This window comes from Numenius arquata, chromosome 8 (genome assembly GCF_964106895.1).
Source record: "Numenius arquata chromosome 8, bNumArq3.hap1.1, whole genome shotgun sequence".
NCBI lineage: Eukaryota > Metazoa > Chordata > Aves > Charadriiformes > Scolopacidae > Numenius > Numenius arquata.
This window is the reverse complement of record NC_133583.1, coordinates 31,755,053-31,779,193: the sequence shown is the minus strand read 5'-3', so window position 1 is coordinate 31,779,193 and position 24,141 is coordinate 31,755,053. Positions and strand designations below refer to the sequence as shown.

Genomic DNA, 24,141 nt, shown 5'->3' with positions numbered 1-24,141 from the left:
ATCACAGAAACTAAGATTAGTAGAAACATTTTCATTATTACAGCCATCGTCACATTGCATGAAATTAAACAAATGAAACTATAAAGCTTTCAATATGTAAGACAGTCACTGAGTGTCAGAAGTTACTTACCTTGCGAGATGTTCACTCCTGCCTGTAGGTTTACCCTTTCCTCTGAAGCCTCTGGTGCGGGTATCAGAGATCAGGTATTAGAACAAAACCAGCACTACCGTAACATTATAGATTTCATACTGATGGGGAATTGATTACTGAGGCGGGAGCAACTTGGGTTTTCCTAACTGCCCATACACAAGCAGCACAAGTAGCACAAGTCAAAAGTTCATAAAATGCTTGCTAATACCAAATATCCTCAAATCAAGAAATAGATCACAATTATCCCATTTAAATTGTCTTGAATAAATCTTAGATACATGTTTATACTCGTTAAAGAGCATGCTGCTGTTTCAGCATTGGGAACTCGGAATTTGCATATGCTTTTCCCGGTTCTATCATATAACACTACTGAGCTATTCCCAATACCATACATCTTTCTCTAAGGCACCGCTCTGGGATTGCTCCTGTGTGAGGCAATGGCTCCCTCCTCCCACGCTTGTTCGCTGCATCTCCATACATCTTCACCGTAAGAATGAGCTGCTTTCTCTATTCCAGACAGCTGTTCTAAAACATGACATAAATTCTGCAGAGTCAGGTAGTGAGCAACACACGCCAGTTTACCCTTGGTTGTAACATACATCTTCAACATGCAATGAATTATTTATATGTTTAGCTATATTATTTGACCTCAAACCAGTTCAGCTTCTTATCCCTTTTCCATAATGAAAGTAACTCATTTTCCTACCTGAGAAGAAAATGAAAGGTACATTAACACTTTGCTGGTAGCTGTGTTCTCACACGAGGTCTCTCTTCAGCTCACTCATTTTATGTGCTTTGCCACACATAAAACACTCCCACTTTTTTAATCTGAAAAAAAAAAAAACGCTTTTGTTTTTCTCTTTACAGATCTCCTTCTGAACGTTTCAGGATAAAAACTGCAACATCTTCCACACTGGAACTTTTCGTCAGGTCCCTTACTTGCTCCATGCTGTTATACAGACTACATACAAACCGCTGCTTCTAAAGAGCAAGATAAAGGCATTTAGTAAAGGCTGGTTTTGCACAGCAGCAACTCACAGCCTCTTGTACCAGCTGTAGGAGAAAGGCAGAAGGTTTTACTTTGGATCCGCATTTTGTCCTTAAGTACCAAATTGAACTAAAAATGAGGAACTGAAAGAGGCAAATACCAGTGCAAAGATAAATATTACCTATGTAAGGATGCATGTTGCAGTAATAATGCTCCATTTAAGCAAAAACTAATAAAAACATTACTTACAAGTTAGAAGCATGGATCCAGTCTTCTGTATTCAATTTATTTGCTGTTATAAAAAACATATCTCCCCACTGTTCAATCAAGGCATACAGTTCATGCCAAAACGTTATCTTCTGCTTACATCTGGATATGATCTGCTTACATTTTTATTACCTAACATTCTCATTTACAAAAACTTAGCCTAATACAAAAAAGAGAAAAGCTCATCTCTTCTTCTCAGCTTGCTTCTTTCATGCATCTGTGGTTTGGTTTCTCTGTTTCTCCCACAGATACAAAGCCCCCTCATCCCCCAGTGAGGCTCCTTCACATGCAGAAAGGAAAAAAAACCCAACAAACTAAAGATGAAGTTACAAAACCAAGGCAGTAATTCATACTTCTTACAATTTCAAAAGGAGCACTCAGTTGATGGACTCACTAGCACATACACCTGATGAAAGAGAGCAGGAAGTATACCCACAATGAAAATCATTCCAGCTGGGAAGTAAGGAAGAGATAAGGTGCCTTCCCCCCACCTGTCTTCTCACTCTGTGGATTGAAGGCCCTCTCCTGTAAGCAGCAGCCCAAGAGACAAGAACACAAGGAAAAAGGCAAAAGCAGCCCTTGACATGTTCCTTGATTTGAAAATAAATACATAAATAAAAAATGCTTCCAAGAATTCTCAACTCCAGCCACTTCTAACAGACACTGCAGAAAGATCATAGAATGGTTAGAGTTGGAAGGGACCTTAAAGATCTTTGAGTTCCAACTAGACCAGGTTGCTCAAAGCCCCATCCAGCCTGGCCTTGAACACTTCCAGGGATGCTATAGCCCTTAAGTATTTAAAGGCAAGAAACTATATGAAAGACAGAAGTCCCAGATAAACAATGAAGCTGAATCAGGGGAGAAAAAGTCTTTTCCAAGAAGAGGCAACTGAACTGAGAATCACTTTACTCTGTACCTCTCAACTTGCAGTCTCAGGCTCCTGCCTGAGAACACAGAGTCAGCATCTGCGTTAATAAAGCATCTCATCAGAAAATCTGCTTGCCAGAAATTGATGAGTACAAAAAGAGCTTTGAAAAGGAACAAGAAAAGGAAAATAGCAATCACCAGCTAATTAATTCTGTGTTTCTTTTTACACCATCGAGCACAAAGCATTTCCTCAAACACAGTAATGTGGGAATAAGAAAACGGGGGGTTGCAAAAATCTTCTTTATTCCTTCTTTCTTCATAAATACATTTGAAATGAACGTTCCATTAAGGAGGAAAAAAAAAACCAAAAGAAAAAAGAAGAGGAGCTCAAGGCTCACAATCTGACAAGCATTTCACAACCTCACCCCACAGCATTTCCCAGTAGAGACAGGCTGTACGATTGTGTTCGGTAAGGATTAGAAGAATTAAAAAGACACAGAAAGTGGAGAAGCAACGTCAAAAAAAAAAGTTAATGCAGTACAAGGCTTTGCATAATATTAATTTGTTCTTCATTTTCAATTTATCTTCCATGTAGTTGCTCTTTATGTTAAGAGCCAATCTGCCTGACGACTGCTTTCAGTCAATTATTGTATTAATACATTATATTTACTACATAATGCAGTTTTTCAATGAGAAATTAAAACTTCAGACACCGTCTATCTTTTAAATCATTTATTTCAGTAGGAAAGATTTTTGAAACCTGTACTTAAATTCATTTAAACTAGCTTATGCAAACACACAATTTTCACACGCACACACAGAATAAAGTATTAAAAAAGTTGAAGAAAAAGGCTAGAGGACAGCCAAACTGCACATCACTCAATGAGATCATAGTGCAATCCCTCTATCCCTATAACACCTCACGCCAGCAAGGAATATTAAAAATGGCTTGTGTTTACTGCATGACAACATTGATCCCCCGTCCAGTGATGGTTGGTCCTTAAAGGATTATTATAAAACTTATATGTGATTTCCTGGTGCTTTTCACACTTCAGTACAGTAGTATGTGAATGGATATGCTCCTGTACACAAGGAGCTAGAAGCGCCTGTAAACAAGGCACCCTAGAACCCTTTATTTCAACAATTTCACCAATTTATACTGCTTTTCAGTTTCATCTGCAAACAGCTTTGGAATGGTAAGAAATACCTTCAGGAAACACACGTGAAGGTCAGAACCTACCCAAATAAAGAGAAATAATATGCTAATCAAACACACAAAGGAAACGGAACGTTTACGATGCTTTTAGTCATTCAAGAGCAAGATCAGGCTAACAGCCATAACCACGCCACGATCTGCACGATCATGAACATTTCATTTACGTTTCACACACCTTTTTTTCTTAGCAACATAATTTCAAGAAAACTTGTCAGCTCTGCTCTGCAGCAGGCATGGCTAAACTAATTTGTCTTTTCTCCTTTGACCTAACTCTTCTATTGTCTTTGAATATTCTTAGAAAGCGAAAGATTGATTTTCAAATTATGCTTCCCTTTCCAACATCTGAATTTATAAACACTAGAGTAAAACTGCTGTTTTTACAAGGATGTGTTCCAGGAAAACAAATATTTAATTGCTTAAGAACAATACATTCTTACTTTCATTTGCCCTTCCAAAGCTTATAAAGTCTTGCTACTAAAACAATCTCTAGCAGTTGTTTCAGTGAGGGATAGTACTCTCTACATAGTGTTGGCACTAGAAATACTATATACAAAACTGAACTTCTGAGATATTAAGAAAGAGTAAGAGATATCCAAGTCTTCTCTTTTCCTAAACAGTTTTTTCCTATAGCATTTATTTTACATTAATTAAAAGCTTGTAAGAAGTAAATCTCCTCATAAGAATGCTCTTCAATGTTTAAATCAAAATGGGAGAGAGGAAAGCAAGCTCCTTTCTAATTATGCAAGCTCTTAAGTTCATGCGGTCTAGACCATGACTTGGACTACCCTTTTCAATTTCTCCTCCCTACAAAATCTACTTAGAGACATACCAAAATAAAAATAAATTAATTTTGAAGAAGTCTGAGCTACTTCTGACAAAAGCTGAACAAGCCCAAGCTACCTCTGCTTTTTTCCTAAAAAAAGGCTACCCAAACACAGAAAAAAAACAACCCCAAAAACTAAAGTAACTCAAGCCATGACTATTTTACATTGACCAAAACAATTAGCTTTGCAGAACTGCAGTGAAATTATAAGGAATGTTACCCCTCGGTACATCAAGGACACAGTATGCAAGTTTGCCATTGTGATACTCTCAGCACTGAAATAAGGGAATTGGTCTTCAAGTTAGTAATAAGGCACTGACAAAAGTCCTCCTTAAATCCAACACTCACCCTCTTGATGCATTACAAATTAGAATGATGGTTTTAAAAAAAACCAAACAAACAGATAACCCCTGCAAACAAATTCAATGTCCACTTTTACAGATTCTTTTAATAACAACATTCCCAAGCCAACTCACTTTAGGCACAAGTCACTTTTAGAGAAAATTGGAGAAAAAGGGCTATATTTACACAATAACAAAACTTTTAAAATTTGTCCTTGTAGCAAGAATAAGTAATTAAATGATGTGATTTAGTACCAGCCCTGGTGTCTTGATGCTTGCAACAGGCATACTACAGCCAGCCACAGAGAAGACTGGAACTACTAATGCTGGTGAGTTAGCACATCAAAAAAAGAGACAAAGAATCAAGAAAAATGCCACTGACAGATCAAGAAGAAACAACATCCCACGATTTATCTTATCTTGATTTAGACAAGATTTGCTACAGTTAACCAAACCCACAAGATCAATTTGCCTTTTATCAAAAGGGATCTCACCTCCTCAAGTGCCTTCACAGCACGAAAAACCTGCAATTACTTCTGCTGAAAGGGAAAGCGCTTCCTTTTAACATTTGTTATGTCTGATACTAATAGAGGAGAACTATTGTTGAAAATGTATAAATGCAAATAAAGGAGGCTGATGTTGCAAGCAAAATTAGATTAGGTGAATTTACTCCTAGTGAGGAAAAGATAACTAATGAAATCCTGCTGTGTTTTTTTTATGCTTTCTTTTGCTTCCAATATATTTTCAAATATGCATACTTTATAAACGCTTTTCTTGGTAAAAGTTCAAGTGCTCTGCAGTTGGGTTTTGAGGAAGAAAGATAGTCAGCTGACTCCCCAAAAGAGACACCGATTCCTCAAGCAGGACGCTAAAACATCTGCGTAACTAGGGGGCTGCTTAATGTGCCAGCTGCAGAGTTGACAAATAATGTCTGCCATGACAGTATTTTCTTTTTCAGATCTTTCTTCAGTAGGATATGATTTTTCACAGCAATTTAAAAGCACTAACAGCAACACTATTTTAAAGCTGGGTGCTAAAACTCATTAAGTATTTATGTGCATGCCTTTAGTATTGGTAGTTTTAATGCCTACAACGTGCACCTAAATACCTAATGAATCATAACAGACTGAGTAATAATCCTCTGTCATGAAATGTCTGCAGAATTAAATACGTGTCTGTGATGAGCTATGTTTACTCAAATTACCAGATTTTTTCAAAAGTAAGTTTCCTGACTTCCTTTCTAAGAACACTGGAATAGAAGTCAGGTTTGAAAAACCTAGTCAAAAGTAGTACCAATTAAGTTAGGAAGATAAAAGTTAGCAGTAAGTATTCACCAACCAGTGCAATGTTACCTATTTTAATGCACTGCACCAATTTCATAAACCAGACATTCCCTGTTGTTCAGTCTTTACCAAGACTGCTAAGCAAAGTAGTTAGCAGTCAGCAGGTAATTAACATTTTCACGTGAAGCCTTGTTATGAAGATTTCCTCTGAATACTTTTTGCTCATATGCCTCCAGAACAGGACACTCTAAGGGGCATCTTCAGTTTCAAAATCAAAACGTTAAGAAATAAAGCGACAAATATTAGTTGAAGTATTTCAGCAGTTATTAACAAGATAAAGAATCAGACCAATACATTAAAAATAAAAATCAAAGAGAAACTGCCAACTATCTGGAGTAGCCTTGATGACAGCCTTACCTGAATACTATAAGCTCATTGCTGTCCTTGTTTTCTCAGCACTGGTTTTAATTATTTGATTTTTTTAACCCACTATTTAAAAAAAGAGCATTACTACGTTTTTTACAGTGTATTTGACTTGAGTGAGTCTTTCCAAAGCTTAGCTGAGGCAGCTTTCCCTCAGGGAACAAAACCACCACCTCTTTGTGAGCACCATTTATCTCAAAATATGTAACATTCCAGTACTTCTGTGTTGCCCTGTAGGACTAGGGGGCTACCCAGGAGATAAACAACAGGAAAGCACTGAACTCATTGTAACAAGTGCCAATAACATTTTCCATGTTGTCATTAACCTCTCCGGTTATTCTGGCAACACATTTTAAGAAACTCCTCCCACAATATTGTCTCTCCCATGAAAAACAGCATATCTGAGGGTAGAAAAACAAGGAAGAGTAGGAGGCCTAAGAACAATGAAAGCTGATAACAGCAACAATTCATTAAATGATAATTTGTGAACAGTTTTCCCCAGCACCTTCCTACCATAAAAACCTAACTCAAAACAGCTGAAAAAATAAAAAAACCCTATAATAAATGACACCTTCTGACCTGGCTCTGTCTTTAGCAAAGCTGCGTGATGTCAGGCTGTGGCTCCCAGTTGCGTGTCTTCTTTCACTAACAGAAGAACAGATAGAGTTATGCTGCAATGGACCTATAATAGCTTATTTAAAAAGCAAAATCCACAGGCTATCATCCACGATGCTTAGAGAAGTACACACATTGTTAAAAAACAGTTGTTGAGAAGACAGACACATTAAGTAATTTCTAAAGTGAAAAAAAACCCCAAAACTAAAGTTGTGCAAAGACTACTACAGTAACACTGCTGGCTAGGAAGATGTTGTCTTTACTATCCACCCAACATGGGTAAACTTGGGAGATGTGTGAATTGCAGAGGGACTCAGCACAAGCAACCCCTTCCCAAAATACATGACTTCAGGATCAGAACAGACTATTCCTTCTCCATCATAATAACAAAAAAAAAAAAAAAAAAAAAATTGTGAAGGGACACAAATTCCCATGGTGCTTGTGGTATAATTCTGACAATTCTACTGTTTGCTTTCCACCAAGAGCCAAATCACAAGAACAATTCTTGGAAACATAAACCTACCTCTTACTCTTACTCTACAACACCAACTGGTTGGGTATTTTGTGTTTTGTTTTGTTTTTTACTGTAAGATTGGATTATCCTTCTTTTTTGCCACCCCCCCAGAAATAAGAAATTAATAATTTGTGTTAAGAGATTAATTTGACTCTGGAAAAAAACACACCCAAAAGTGAATTTATAGGCTTCTACTCAGATGCAATAAACAAACTGTACATTTTCAAAATAATAACTACTCGTAGAAACCTTTATTGATAGTCAGAGAACTCTGCCACAGACTGGTAGGTAGCTTGCTTGTTTTTAAAAAGGAGTATTCATGGTGGAATCTGCAAGCGTATTTACGGCCACTAAACCACAATGTCAATGGAACAGTTACTACTTTTTCACAGACTTCAAAGTTCTGATATCGGAGTCATATTTTGGACAAAGTTTCCTTGCTTTACAAAGATCATATTTTTGAAGATTAAAGAAAGACTAATCATCCAGGAAACTATATCTAGGTGACATCAAGAAAACCCAAATAAAGCAAGAATCAAAGTCTTTAGCATAAAACACACGTATAAAGCATGGCTCCCTTTTTACAACCACAATGTTTTTCTCTGTGAGTAATTTCAGTGAGCAAGAATTATTCCTGTCAAGGATGGAATTTTGATAGCCCCACACCTTTTCTCTCCTTAGGTTCTCCTACCTTCTAATAAATTAATTATTTGCCTGAAGATCAAAAGAGCTTCTGTATGTAAGGTCTGCTTTAGGCCACGTTATCAATACCACACAACGTCAACTATTTTGACCAAGACAGATACCAAAATCAATTATTGCCAAATGAGAACATGAAAGCTTGAAATTGTGCCTCTATCTTTTTGTAATGTAGAACTTTTAAGTGATATGAAACATCATACACTGACAGTGGTCCCTAATGGATAATTAACAGATACCCAGAGAAGTAAAATGTCTCCAAGGTCTATACCCAGGTGTTGGTTTTTTTTTTTTCCTCATTCAACCTTCACATGTAGGAGAGTGACACGTATAGAAACAAATGGGAAGAAAACACTCAGTTCTGACCCAACAGTGCTTTCAGTTTTGTTTCTTCCACACCACCCAAAACACATGAACTATGTTTTTAACCAGGAATTAGGTAACAACATACCAAAAAGATTTTTGGTGTGTAAGTGCTCAGCCTTTGTGCCACTCATAGGGAATATGGCTCCCATACAGTACTAAGGTTTGCAAGCTTACTGCGCTTTCAAACTTGCAGTTGTTACATTTCTGATACTGTAGGTCTGACAGAAATAACATTGCTCCAGGCTAAGTGTGCCTGGGACAGGCTCCCATTGAGAACTCCTGGTACAGTCTAAACAACATCTCTAGAATGTGAAGTACCTCTTTTACCCAGTTCATACGTAGCTTTTGATACAACTTTTAAATACCAGTTTACTTGCTTTCTTAAGAATGCCTAAAAAGGTGAGTTATTTTCAAAATTAGTATAAAGTTAAAAGAAACTCAAACTAGATACAATCTATTTAACTCAAGCACAGCACCGCCAGAAATTTCACACACACTATTTGGTGTTTCATGTTGTTTTTCCTTTCACTCTTTAAGGCAGTGGTTTCCACAGGTCAGTTCAGAGAATATAACGAAGCATGGTCCATGGCAATTCATGTTGCGACTCCATTTTTCATTTGGGGGACTCTACTCCCCAGCCATTAGTGATTTTGTTCAGGGCTCCAGAGTTCAGAGATCGAGTTGACAGGCTCTGTTCTGGCACAGAATACAGCTGGCACACTTTTCATCAGGACCTCGTTCTCAATTATGAGATGGTTCAAATTGTTCTTTTTTTTGTTTTGAATTAGCCTGTTATTCAAAGGTCATCAAGTTGGCAGGAACCTGAAAACAAAAATATAAATGATAGCAGATTTTGCTTTGGGTAGTAGCTACTTACATGCCACTGTTTCACAGACTAGCCACCTGTTTAAATGCACATCATTAATGCTCATTCTGTCTCAAAAAAAGGGAAGGAGGAGTGCAAGTATCATTCAGCAGTACAAGTATACTGAGAGCTGTGGAAAACCCAGGTATAACAAAAATATTAAACTGCTGTGTGATTTATAATTTTATTATATGGCCTTAGATCTTATTAATTTTGATGACATTTAAGATTTAAGTTGTCAGCAAGACAACCTTAACATGATAAATCTCAGCACCAAGCTACACAAGCAGAACCTTCTCACTTGAGTCCCAGCTAGAGAATTCTTGGCACACAGGTCAGTGATTGATGTAGGCCCTCTAGTATTTTTAAGACTAATTTAAAAAAACGAGGCATAAACACTTGCCTGCGCTTTTCCCATAGGAAACCTGAATACCTGCTGCAGACATCACTCCCTTTCATGAAGATTAAAGTTAGTTTGCATTACATTAGCTTATACTCTGATTTTCTCCCCATCAGGAATTTGCCTGACAGCAACATCCCTTATTTACTCAGGTTATTAAAGAGCCACCACATTCCTGATGACTGTCAATAAATACCCAGTTTGGTCACATTTGAAGCAGGCATTTCTTGCTTTGCATTTACCATTTACCTGCAGAAGCAAGAATGATCAACCGGGCTAAAGTTCCACCACTAAAGAAACCCACTATTAAAATAGTTCCCAATATTATTCCACTGGGTAGGTGTCTATATTTTATTGAAAGCACATTTAAACATCCAGCCTTTCTTAGGCAGTCATACTGCTAAAAAGCAAGGAAGATCTTCCATTTTAAACAGTACAATAAGGGATGTCTCTAGAGAAAGCACTACTTGGGAGTTAAATCATGATAAAGAGAAAAATGTTAAAAGATTTTTTTTTTTATTTTTTATTTTTACTCATTCATTAAACCAATCTTTGTAACCTAATGTTTGTATGAAGCCCTGCTTCTTCTATGGGAGCAACTACACTGCAAGAACCCATATAGTACAACTACACAACATGCCAGAAAACAAAATATGCAACGAATTATGGTAGCAGGCTTTTTGGCCTTTTAATAGTAGGTCTTTTTTTCATTAATCCTCCCCTCCTTTAAAAAAAAAAAATCTCCTACACTTATCTTCACTTTGCTGCCATATTTTCCACAAGAGGCCCCGCCAACATCCTTAAGCGTGCTGCTTTTGCACAGGCTTGGGGCTGAATGCTTTAAACAAGTTTGCATTAAATAGTATTGTTAAGCCTTATTGCATAGAAGCTGTCCTCAGAGGGCAGTTTTCAGGACTGAATGGAAGTCACCACTTTCTTGCAAACTCTTTGCCACTATTTGCTACTATTCCCACATTCTCCAGCCAGCAGGACAATTTCCTCTTTTTTGCACTGTCTCAAATACTTTCAAGGGAGCTTCTGCACCCTCCTTACTCCTTAGATTTCTCTCAGAAGCAGAACTGAACAAGAAAGCCCAGAAAGATCTGGAAAGGTCCTTCTGGTGCCCCTTAAAATTCAGTCATACTTTTCCTCTGGAAAGTCCATAAACAAATGCGCAAAGGAAAAAGAAGATTTCAGGAAGACAAAGTGGTAACTTAACAAGGATTTTGCTGATTAAAAAGGTCAGTAAAAATTTATATGGGAACAAAATTTAATAGGGTTTGGAGTAGTCTTATCTTCCTTTTTGATTCATGGAAAATTCTACTTTTGCTTTCAAAGTTTGCCAAATGTACCCAGCACTAAACTGTGGTTTATTTGGATTTTTTTAAAATACATTTCAGAAATACATACAAACAACAAAAAACATGAATGCCTAAGACCTGACAATATGGCGCTATGGGAAAGTTATGTGGAATTATTGAATGCTATGGTTTACAGCTTTTTATATAACTGTAAAATAGTCTCTTAAAAATGGGCAAAACCAAAAATACTGCCACTTGGACAGATATTTTAGAACATTCCTTCCATTTCCCCAATTGCTTTAAATTAGCCTCAAGATAGCCCCAAATCTTTCTTAATTAACGCAGAAGCTCTGAGCACTTGTTTGCAAAGGGACAAACAGGAAAGCTAGGGCAAATCAATAAGCATGTAAAATCGATATACAGGCTGCTCAGAGCAGATTGCCCTTCATACAAAGCAATCAATTACAGCTCAGTCACCCTGAAGATCTATCAGTTCTGAGCTCGTAACAGCTCGTATTCCTTTTTAACATCTTGCTCTCACCTGTTGTCTGTTGCTTTGGCAGGCAGCACTCAGGTGTTTAAACCAGAGCATTGCATTCATTCTGTTTCCAGCTTGAAACTTATATGAATTTCCTAAGTAAGAAAGGTAGAGAAAAAAAAAAAACGATAAAAGAAACACAAACAATACTACACTTAAAACTTACATGTATTCAAGTTAACTCTAAATTAAAACATTACTAAAAGATTTAATAGCAGAAGGTTCATATAACTTCACACTTTGTCTGGCATAGGTGCAACTTTATTATTATTTGACCTAGTACAAGAGATCTTTCAGGTTGCCTGTCTTCCTTTCCAACATTCTAGATTTCAACTAACACCAGCGTCAACTAGGAAAGAACAAAACATTTCTCAGAACCATACAACAAAAATGTTTTTGTTCATTGCCATTACTGCAATTCATTGATAATATCATTTCATATTTCTTAATGAAGTGCAAGATTGCACTGAAATATCATGTCTGAAAATATCTGAAAATTGTTTGTAAACATAGATACATTTCAGACTAGTATTTTCAGAGTCTGGTGTTACACAGTGCTTGCGTGGGTTCAGGAAGGCCAAGTAATACAAAAACATTTCAGGTTGCTGTTGCTGAATTTAGGCTGACAATCATTCATGATTTACACCATATATCAGTGGTGCTAGAACAGATGCTTGGAAATAAAATGTACTAAGACTTGAAGTAGACAAAGCAATAAATAATGTTAAGCTCCTTTATTAGAACTTCTAATGAAGCTTTTTCTGCATAGCTTGAAGTGCTATGGAAAAGTAGCAATTTCTTCACAGTTTAAACTGAAACCAGGGTGTTACGTTGGAGTAACAGAAATCAAGGCTTCTGTGCAAAACAGTCAAGATCTCTTAGGGTTGTTTTTTTCCTGGTAATAGCGCTACATTTGAACAGATGGTTTTGTTTTGGTTTTGTTTTTCACTTGGAGAAGAGAGAGGACTGGTGGAGCACCTAGTGTTAGCTGAATATTGGAACTTTATTTCTTTATTGTTACTTACATTTTCACATACGTGAAAATGCCTCCGAGTGGTCTAAATATAGGTTAAAAGAATGCAGATGAATATTTCCAATAAAAATCACAATGGGAGTTGTTAGATTTGGGAGAGTTCTTTGAACTTAATGAAGACTAAGGCTTCTCCATAGACAATTGTTCCCACAGCATTCTAAAGGCAAACATGACATGTCGAAGAGCAGCTGAATAAGGGAAAGGTAACATCCTTCCAATTCTATTCGGTTGCTTACGAATACCTCAGCAAAGCAAATGTTTATTCTGGGAATCACTGCACCCTCGGTGCTAGAATCGCTCACCCTTCTCAGAATCAGTCAATAAGAAGAGATCGGGATGCTCAGGGTCATCTGCCATCATCACCATCCAGCCCACCACTGACACATTTTTACTCGGCGTGGATTTGAACTGAAAATACAAGCAGAGATGTAAACTAAAGTAAAACAAGAAGCTTCAGCCAGCCTGACCGCGCTGCACAGAGTAAGTATTCAAAAGCTATTCTCAGTGACACTGTTAAAGACAGTGCTTCAAAGGAAGCACAGTGCTTCATAAAATTAAGAAAATCTATCAATTTTATATGGAATTAGGGAAAACAGAACTCACCACAACAAATGATATTCAAAACAAATTAAAAGGAATATTATAATCCCTCAAAACGTGTCAATGGACATCTAAATTGCACTGTATGAATACAGTAACATTCCTCACCACATTATTGCACACAAGTATAATATAGTTCAAAAAAGTGCCTTAATGAATGCAAAGTTATTCCCACCACTGTCAACACACAGAAGAATTAAACTTGTCTGTGCCATAATTACACAAATTTAACATGCATCAATTATTATGATAGTCTGTAGTTACAAATAGAGTCCTGTGGACAAGATAACACAACTAAGTAATTAAATATTATGACCTGATGAATAAAATGGATCAAACAAGGGTGTCGATTCAACAAAAAAATGCACAGAACATAATGTGCTCATTTATTGACAAGATGTTAAAAATGATGGGGTTTTCCTGTTCGAGGTGTTCCTCACATATTGACAGATAACCTAGGCCTCTTTAAGCACAATACCTGTCTCTGCTACACTAGCCCCTCTCCTGAGAGCGCCTTGGTCCCATTCTCCTTTTCATTCACCTGGGTAGTATTACTTTCTACTTCTCAGGCTTCTTCTCAGTTCCAGGCTACTCACCCATTAAATCCAACTCATTTCCAAACTACAAGCTTCCTTCTCCCTGGTGTCCTTGCTTATCTATTAGCAGACCCTCACAATTCCCCTCTCATTACTTGCTCAGGCAGTTCCATTCACTCCCCCAACACCTAACTCATTCGGTTTCTTTCAAGTCTTTAGTTGTCCTCTTCCCACATTCATGGGTCGACAAAGACTTTTTTTTTATCAATCCTAGCACTCTTAACCTTTGCAGTGCTTTACCTCACTTCTCTGTCCCGAAGGTCCTACTCTGCTATATGCTGGTCCTTATCAGTTGCATCTTTGTCCTGCCATGTGAAATCCCTATTCTAACCTCTTTATTAGTACAGTAATTTTGACCTCTCTTTAATTACATTATTAAATCATAGAATCATAGAACTGTCTAGGTTGGAAGAGACCCTTGGGATCATCGAGTCCAACCATCTACCCTACACTACAAAGTTCTCCCCTATATCATATCCCCCAACACCACATCTAAACGGCTCTTAAACACATCCAGGGATGGTGACTCAACCACCTCCCTGGGCAGCCTATTCCAATGCCCGACCACTCTTTCTGTGAAAAATTCTTTCCTAATGTTCAGTCTAAACCTACCCTGTTGGAGCTTGAAGCCATTCCCTCTCGTTCTGTCTATTAGAAACTATAAAGCTAAAACAATCTCATGGACGTTTTAAGTCATTAAAATGAATGGATAGTTCTAGAATACTTTCATTCTTCATATGAATGCCACACAGCAGATTTACAATGTTAAGTGTCAAATATCTTTTGTTTCATTTTAGAAAAATTGCTTTACATACCATTACAAATTACCATTACATTACCATTACAAATCTAGAACTCTGGTTCAGCAAAAGGAAGCATTACTGCTAATAAGTTATACTATAAATTATAAACCGAGTGATCACTTTATGAATAAAATTCCAGTGCAAGTCTAATGTTGGTTATTCAAATCTATGCCATAGATTAGCTGGAGACTTTCAATGTCCAGTGAAGTTTAAATGTCTGGGATGTGTGCAACAGGCTACAGTTTAAAATACATTAGAACTTTAAAAGAACAAATGTTAGATCAATATTTGAAAGAAGAAGTATTTTAACCAAGTTCAAAATAATTTAAGAGTCCAGTCTCTCTCTATCTCATAAACTTTTGAATGCATCATCTGTGTACTGCCCTCTTTACGTTGCTCTAGTTACACTTGCAGGAACCATTCCATCACAAGTTCCAGTCATGTTCAGCTGACATTTGTGTAATGACAGTGGAAATATAAAAGCTTCGAAACTTTGAAGGGATGCTTGTACAGATAGCTTAAGCACAGAAGTGATGATGACTGTTCTTTGGAAAGACCTGCCTCCAAACTTCAAAACTGATGCCCTTTTAGTTTTTTTTGATATTACTATGGATAAAACTGTAGGGAAAGACCATTCCTCATAAAACCTGTAGAACCACATATACTAAAGTTAAGTAACTCTACCGCCTTTGGGAGGTGGACAGATTTGGTAACACCTCATAAGAAAAGCAAGTAAATTATAACGCTCCATCAGACATTTTGTTACAGTGAGGGCTGGGTAACGTAACTTCTTTCCAAATAGAAACTAAAATTTCTTTAAAGATTCCAGTCAGTAATAAAAACTGTTAAGGAATTTTATCTGAAAGAAGAAATAAAGACAGAGGAAGGGAATAAAGTAAGGATAGTCCTACAAAGCATTAATAGGTCATTTTCACAGAGGCTGAAATTTGAGTCACAAAGAAGTTTTAATAGGCTACAGGTCAACAATGTACCTCTTGAACTGCACTCATTTCTAGTTTCATGAAAATAGCACATTTGCACTTTCCTATCTTAGTTATATATCATAACAATAGGCATACAATACATGAAATCTCCATGCAATCACAACTGCTAGAGCTCACTTTGTTTTATTCAAAACAATTAGTTAATCATGGTACTTCTCCAAAAAGTAGAAAGCTCCACACAAGGAAAGTGTTTCCTGCCAGCATCAATCCGTCATCACTTGAAACACATGTCAGTTTTCCATCCCTGGGCACGGCTGGATTTGTATTCCATGTTTACATAGTCCCCCAGGGCAGCTCGTTCTCCACTGATGCATAGAGCCTTGCTAACAGCGAGTCTGCTTTGTTAACATGAAGGGAATGAAAGCTTCATTGTAATTTAATGTTCCTGGTTCCTCTTTGCTTTTTTTTATACAGGCCACTAGAATGACAATCTCATTATACACATAGAAAACTACACAGCTCTGGTGCTAGGCTTCACATAACTACTTTTTTGTTGGTGTTGTTCTGAGCTCAAAGGCATTTATACATAAATCTTTGAACCAAAAACTCTGAATTAATCTGTGAACAGCCTGTTCATTCCAACCTTTTGGCACCTACAAATCTTCTCCTCCTCATCTCCTGTTGAGATTTTACAGCTTTCTAATATTCAAATACTTTTCTCAGTGGCTGAACTTCCTAGAATGACCGCACTCTTTATCAGGTATTTCAGTGAAAGTGCCTGAGCAACATTACCAAGATTTCTAGTGCCAATAAATGGGTCTAATTCTGAATATAACATGCAATGGAAGACTTGGAATGAACAAGGGTTCATGCTCGAGCATGAAGACTCAAAAACTCTCTGTTGCTTTTCCAAGTACCTACAAACATGGAAAAGTCTCTCATGCATGCTATGTTGTCACAGAAATTGGCAGGATTTTTCCAGCCCAATCACTATGAAGTTTTTTATGGGCATACTCACATTTTTCAGGGTGAATGCTTCCTTTAAGACTAATTTTAAGTTGGCCATTTTTACTCTAGCCCTTTTCTAAAGGTATGCAACTGCTATAGTTTTATCACAGAAGCTTGTTTGTGGGTACCATTTCAGCATATGAGATAAAACCTTAAGCATTCTACACACATTCCCCTCAGATTCTCCTGTACCACATCTGGGCTCTGACGTTCACTTGCTCGTGATAAACCATTTTCCATTACTCCAGTAATAACTAAACTTGTTCACTATTTAAAATACAAAGCTCATTATATTTAGTAGTCTTTTTTAGTAGACGCAGCACAAGAAAATTTGCCATATATCTGTTTATCTACAGCATCCTCTTCCTTTGGACTAGATTCACATCTAGAATACACACTACTCTGGATGCACTCCTTTGTCTTTGACCATAGGCATGAGAAGAAAAGCTGGCTTGCTCATGTTTAAAAGGGAGGAGACTTCTTGCCCTTTTTGCTGGATTACACTGGGATTTTTATGAGCTAATTTTCCAAAGAGGTTGACTATTATAAAGCCTGGAAGAGCTTTCAGTGTCAGCGCATTCCAAGCCCTCATTCTTAGCTGCCTGAAGCAATAGCAGCAGCAGAGCGTTCAGAAGCATTCCTGTAATCAAGACACATTTACCATGAGAGCTCTAGCCAGGAAACTTTATATAGCAGACTGACTTTTTCATTGCCAGAGTTCCTTTCCATGTCACAGAGGCCTTGAGAAAGGAAGTTGAAAAGACAGATGTTTACATGGCTCCAAAAGATGCTGGGAATATTCTACCTAGGTAAATTTCAAAGGAATCAATCTTTGAAAAAGAAACCTGCTTCAAAGTAGACACCATCATCCTTCTTATCCAGTTAATCTGGACAGTAACAAAACAAAGCCTAGATCTAGCCTCAAATTTCTTTATTTTGCAGAATGGACCTCATCTTTACGGACTCCAGAACAGAAGCTGAGCCTTTGTACAATAACCCTGTAGTGAAATGGATGGAAATCTAAGCCATCAATGGCTATGCTAGAAGTACTACACAGCCCAGATGGACTAGATGAACAAAGTTACTGACCACCTATTATTAGGCTGTTTAATAAACTGGAGCCTCTAGCCCTCAGCCCCCAACCTCGGTCTCCCACAGCAGTTACCAGGTTATCTTCCACCTTAATTTCAGCATGAAGATTATACTCTGTGATATAATAATCTTTGGAACTGAAGTATGTGTGCATGCACTGTGACATAAACGTTTTGTTTAAATAAAAGATAATCCAAACCGTAGCTAATAGGTATTACATTATTTTAAATCACGACTGCACCTGGGAAACCGAATGGGAGACCTGAGCTTCATAACACGCTTTGCATCCACAAACAGAACAAAATACGTTTGCTGCCCTAACAAGCTAAAAGCAAGACATCAGCTGCGTACAGATGACAAATCCAAGGTTGTGCTGGATAGTTCAGTCCAATTCCACAGAGCCAACTGTTAAAAAAACAAATCCGCTCTAGCGGTCATTGTTTTTTACTGCTGCTACTCCATCTCCCTTTCCTGGGAATTGCGTTGCTCAGTATTTGCAAGCCATAATGCTAGCAGGCTTCTGATGGATAATCCTGCCAGCGTTATGCACTTGAATGTCTCCTAGTCTCTACTTGCAAACTTTGTTACCGGTCTGTTGGTACATCTTTGGACAAATAAACATGAGAACATAAGGATGCGAGACAGATTTTCAGCTTCTTAGGCACAAGTCTCTGTTCACTAGTAGTTTAGTTGTTGCAGGCATCAATACATCAGTGACTTGGGGAGTATTAAAAGTCAATTCAATAGGTTCAGAAAATAGTTTTTGAAAGAGCATTCTAAATTATATCACTGCATTTCAAGACAAAAGTAAAGGCTTTTGCAGCAACAGAGACTCAGGAGGATCAGATACCAGACTTGAATGTTTACATTTGTTACCTTTTTACTTCACTTACTTTTCCTAAAGAAAGGGCAAGACAATTTAAATGATTAAAATTGTTATTCTGAACGAATAGTATAAGCAAATGGACCACATAAAAACTCAACATACTTAATTTCCAAACAATAAAATACTAGCTATGGAATTTTTCCAAGTTGTCTAAACCCGTATGTTATTCAGATTGCTTTAAAATATTTATACACAATACTGAAAAGGCTTCTGATTGAGTAGGTACAAGTATGGTAAAGTCTTCCATCCTTCAGTACTTTGACAGACACTGTACAAAATGCATATTCTATTCCTAAAAGAAAACAAAATGCAATTTTGACATAAAGCCTAAAGACATCATATCAGTAACAGGAGCACAAAGGCTGACATTACAAAAAAATTCTTTTCCATTTCTCAATGTTTCTAGAAAAAACAAGCAACTAACTATTAGTGACATAATGTCAGCATAAGTTTTCTCTTGGTTCTTTCTTTTTCTTCTACTTTAATACTTTGCTTTTCTGCTTATAGTAGTTTACAAATCTGCTCTTTCCAATTACCTTTACTTTTAATGAGACAGACTCCTTCCATAAGGTTTTCACTGATACCAGAGGCAAATGCATCCAAACACATTCACTTCTCTAAAGACACCCATGAGAGAGATTGCTTGGCTAACAGGCCTTTGGTCTGGGCTAGTATTGTCTTAACTGGCAAGACAAATTAGGTAGGATCAGTTTTGATTTCATCTAAGCCATCAAAGCTAGTAGGGACAGGGCAGATGGATTATGGCAAAGAAAGTATTTTTACAAGTATTTAACTATTATTAAACTACTTTGAGTATTAGAATACTGTTTTCTAACGAACTACTTCCAATAAAAGTGGAAAATACTCAATTTTTTTGTACATTAAGACAACATTATACACAAACTTTCCACACAGAAAAGTCAAGTATCCAGGAGTCTACTAATCAGAAATCTTAAACTTCAAATCTCTACCCTCTGAACATAAAAATGTTAAGATAAGAAAACAGTATTTTGCACCAAAAAGAAAATAGGGTAGTCCCCTTGCAATGATTCTAGGAGTACATCTCAGTTTGTAAAATTACATAAGCTTTATGCAAAGCAAATGTTCTTTAGTGACAGTTGTCATAAATTAAACTGAAACACTGGCCAAGGCAATTATAAGTTATGGTTCCGAGTAGTGAATGAACTTGGAAAAACATCCAAGTATCTCGAATATTACCCAGTTTCTTAACAGAATCTCTGGCAGCATCCTCTTCAATTATAATTAACCAATGAAAACAGGAACTACGCACATCATAACATCCCTGGAACATCTACAGAAAATCCTTTTATTACTTTCCCACAGTAAAGTATTTTTAGTTTCCTTCAAATAAAGTTGCAGCGAATGAAAGCCAGCATCATATGATATGCTAGTGCTCTGCACAACATACGAAGTGTTTTGTACTCTGTTGTAGTTAATAGATTACAGGATTAGACAAAAAAAGACAGTAGTCTAATTTTACAATATATATGAAATCAGTACATATTTCATGTCATATACAGTGACTTCTCAGTCTTTCCACATCAATGCTTGTTTGGATTTCAAGTAGCAACAAACTGTTGCAAGACTCAGAGATCATGAAAAGATATGACTTCTACCTTAGAAAAGCAGAGAGATCCAATTACATAGTTCCCTTCCTTATAGATCAACAAACTCAAAGAGTCCCATGGCATATGCAAAGCAGATGTTCTTGGTGTAGCATATAAACATGCATGTTATTTCCATTAGGGCATATCCATATGAGGTGACCGACTGACTGGAAGACAGGATAGTGCTGACTAGAAATCCTGCAAGTCCTAAACTACTCACAGTGTTTACATCAGGAAATCACATTTTATTTTTGGCAGATGATACTGGAATACGTCTGTTTTACATACATGTTTTCTCTCTGTGGCCTTCAGAGATTTTGCAGCGTAGTAAAAGAGTTGGGTTCCACACAGTGCTACCCAGTATTTTGTCCAAGATGCTACCTAGAGAGAAAAGAAGTGCAACGGATAAGCAAAATGTTTCGTAATATTGAGTTGTAAAATAGCAGACATCATCCTGTAAGAACACAACAGCACTGTCCAGCCAAACCATCAGCCATGTTTCTATAGCTGCTGTTTCCAGTTGTTCCTGTAGGCTTACGAATGCATTAAAAATTTAGAAACCAGAAAGAATAGGTGCCTTTCCTCACTAATCTGAGAAAAAAATTTGTGCATCTTATTCAATACTTTCTGCAACCCTTATTGAACACTTCATTGAGTTAGACTACATTTGTCCCTTTTTCATTTTATGTACTACGATAAGGTATTCCCCACTGTCATTAATATGTATTTTGATTTGCAATTCATAATCAAGCATTTGTGATGCAAATGCTAAGGGTTATTATCTATTGGTAAATTGTTAGGATCCACCTGCCATTCAGGAAGACAAAACACGCTCCTCTCTTTTAAAGCTATTAGTAATTTTAAGAAATTTTATATACCATTATACTTCTCTTCTACTCCCTAGATTATGGGCATAGCATTGTAACCCAAATAAATCCACCAAACAGAAGAATACAAACTCTAGCAGTGACCCTAAACCTTAATCAGCAAGGCAGAGGAGATCTCAGACACTTGAATTAATTACACAACGGTCATTTTATTGTATTTATGACTGGGTAAAGGAAGAAGGTGAGAAAATTAATTAAGAATCTTACTGTAGGTTTCTTGCCTTCTTTCAACAAAGTCTTCCTCCTGAGAACACCTTGAATAGTAACTGCTCCTGGATACAAATGGACAGCCAAATCTTCAGATTCTAGGGAGCTGAAAGGAGTATGTGAAGATTTGTGTGAAAAAAATGTTTTTCCTAAAGTAGTTTTCCAATCATTACCGCAAACATCTGTATTTTAATTTAGAAATGTCAACTTTCTATTTATTGGACTTAGTTGTGGAAAAAGACTTTGGCTGTTACAAGGAATTGCTGTTGTGGAATTTACACTCATAAGCAAAAGTGATCAGAAAAATTAATTAGCCAAGCAGGTAATCCTTAATTAAAAATAATTAAAACTCAAAACACAACTGAAATACAAGAACAATTAATTTTAAAAAGCAAACGTTTGAATTAAATTCATACTGTTGCTGTAGGTGTTAAAACCTCTCCTTCAGCCCTTGCAAGAAAGATTGAGTATTTTTTTGTTAGAAAGACTGGAATTATTAGCACATCAAAACCAAAGCATAGCTCAAACATGCACAATCTTTAAAATATCTGAAAGCAATAAGAGTGGGCAGGAGCAGTAATAAAGAGTAGAATCCCGAACCATAGCTTTAAGGTGTTTTAATGCATCTGGTGCTCTACTAATCATCTACCCTATGTAGGATCTAAGAGCAACGGGACAAAACAAATGCCAGTTACAGCACCGTGAAAAGAAAACTTAGCTTTATTAAAATTACAGAGCTGACTGGCTTACAAAACATTCTCAATCAGAAAAAAAATTACAACAGAAATAATTTCAGTAAACGTCAATCAGAGCATAAAGCTAAATTGCTGAACCCAGCAGCTTTCTAGAAAAGCCAAGAAATTGAACAGCGCCTGAAACTCATTTTGAAGTAAGCCAGGATTTGCTGTTTCATCCATCCTAACATTCATGAATGTTCAAAGTAAATTGGAAATCTAGCAAACATTTTCATTGCAGCACCTACTGAGGATGATGATATGGAGACAATTTTGGACATTGACGGAAGTGAACATGAGTTTCATTCAGTGAGACAATGCTTGCTTCTTGACATGAAAAAAGTTTCATAGTCAACGGCCATTTCTTTCCCAACTACAGCTGCAGACAGATTTTGTATTTTAATTAATCAGAACAATCAGTTATATTACTATGTCAGCTTGCAAATAATACTATACATAATAAATTGGGGCCAGTTTTAATGTGTTACGCATTTTAGTCATATTTCTTATTTCAGGGAAGAAGATAAAAGAAATGCAATACAAAACTGCCACCAAAGAAAACCCTCTTGAATACCATCCATTTGCACAAGAAGCAGCTTTGCTGTCCACATGAGAATTACCAATGTTGCTGTGCAGTGGTGAGCAGTTAAAAAGCTACCTCTGATAAAACATCTTTAAGCTTTCATATAAAGATCCAATAGTTCAGAATTTGGATTTGCAGATCAGAATGGACAAAAGTCCTTATGGTGATACAGATTGAGTCATAGAAGAGGAAAGCTTTAAGTCAGAGAAAAAGGATTTTACCTTTATTTTGACATGTAAGTTAGAAAGATAACATCAGAAAACACCCACTTAGTTATTAAATCAAACCAAATCACCAACGCCAGAGGGAAAGTTTGACACCTCTGTGTGCAGTGGGGATTGTACCTGCTGGCCTTCATGTGGCCTCGATAGCCATTTCGTGACACTCTTGTCCCCGGACCGAGAGAATGGTACAACCTGTTCCTGTTGGATTCCATTATAAATTGTACGTATTACATATACTTTTATTCACACAAACAGCATGACTGCTAAAATAGCATAGTATTTTTTTGTGTGTGCGTATCACAAAGCCACTTCTTCCACATAAGAAACAGAAGATAATTTTATTTAGAAAAACGCATGCAGGGGTGGATACCATGTTTTTTATTTCATCAGATGTTCTCTTTGTCAGTATTCATTACACTTAAGTGTTTTATTGGCAGTGAAGAATAATACATTTTAAAAGCAAGTTCTGCATTTAGTTCTTATAGATCAAATAAATGTAAAGGTACCACATTAATAAAACTTGTACGGCTTTAAATTCTGACTATAGATGTTACTACCAAAATATTATTCAAATTCTACGAGTATGCAACACACTCTGGGCTAAAAGGAATAAAAAGCACTATCAAAATATGACTGACACTGCTTAAAATACTGTTGTACTAAGTAACATTGAAGTAAGCTAAGCAACATTTCAATTCTCCAGTTCATACAAGCTTTATTAAACTTTACATATAAGCAGAGTCCTTAACCTGATCTATACTGTTATCCATAGCCAGGATTTGAGTTCTAGACCTGCCTTTTAAATGCTGCTTTGCTTCACTGAACCTTGTTGTTCTGGATCAGATCCCTTAGTTGACTGAATTCCATTTAAGTCAACAGAGACACATGCACTTTGTCCTCACCTATTTTTTACCCACTTTCCCTTTTGCTCGTATTATGCTGAAAGACTGAAAATCAGCTCTAATTCTGCAGAACGAGGCAGTTAAGTACAAGATTATGAGAATTTTACAGGCAAAATCTCCTATGTGGTATAAATCTAACCATCTGTCACCTGTGAGAAAGGTTTTGTATTAGGTGGACGGGGCTGCATTTCTCAGAATGGGAAACCTAAACAAGTAGCAATGTCATGTTCCAATCCAAACTCAGAGTAGTGTACAGCAGGCAAACAAAACAGTCTTAGAGGGACACGGTTAAGGTAAGAAGCATTAAATAAGAATTGGGGGGCGGGGGGGGGTGGGTTTGCCTGTTTTTGGTATTTC

The 24,141-nt window shown here is 36.8% G+C and overlaps 1 protein-coding gene across 3 annotated transcripts in view; it reads right to left on the bottom strand.

Annotated features, from left to right (window-relative positions):
- Positions 1–7,712: 7,712 nt before the first annotated feature.
- RALGPS2 (Ral GEF with PH domain and SH3 binding motif 2) overlaps positions 7,713–24,141 on the bottom strand; it is a 149,508-nt gene continuing 133,079 nt past the window's right edge. For all 3 annotated transcript variants that reach the window (XM_074152716.1, XM_074152715.1, XM_074152714.1), the window contains 6 exons: positions 23,003–23,080; positions 21,342–21,447; positions 20,536–20,628; positions 12,993–13,098; positions 11,661–11,752; positions 7,713–9,375 (listed from right to left, as the gene is read on the bottom strand). In XM_074152716.1, coding sequence (XP_074008817.1) covers positions 9,346–9,375; positions 11,661–11,752; positions 12,993–13,098; positions 20,536–20,628; positions 21,342–21,447; positions 23,003–23,080 — 505 coding nt within the window. In that variant the 3' untranslated portion in view covers positions 7,713–9,345. The remainder of the gene's footprint in view (positions 9,376–11,660; positions 11,753–12,992; positions 13,099–20,535; positions 20,629–21,341; positions 21,448–23,002; positions 23,081–24,141) is intronic.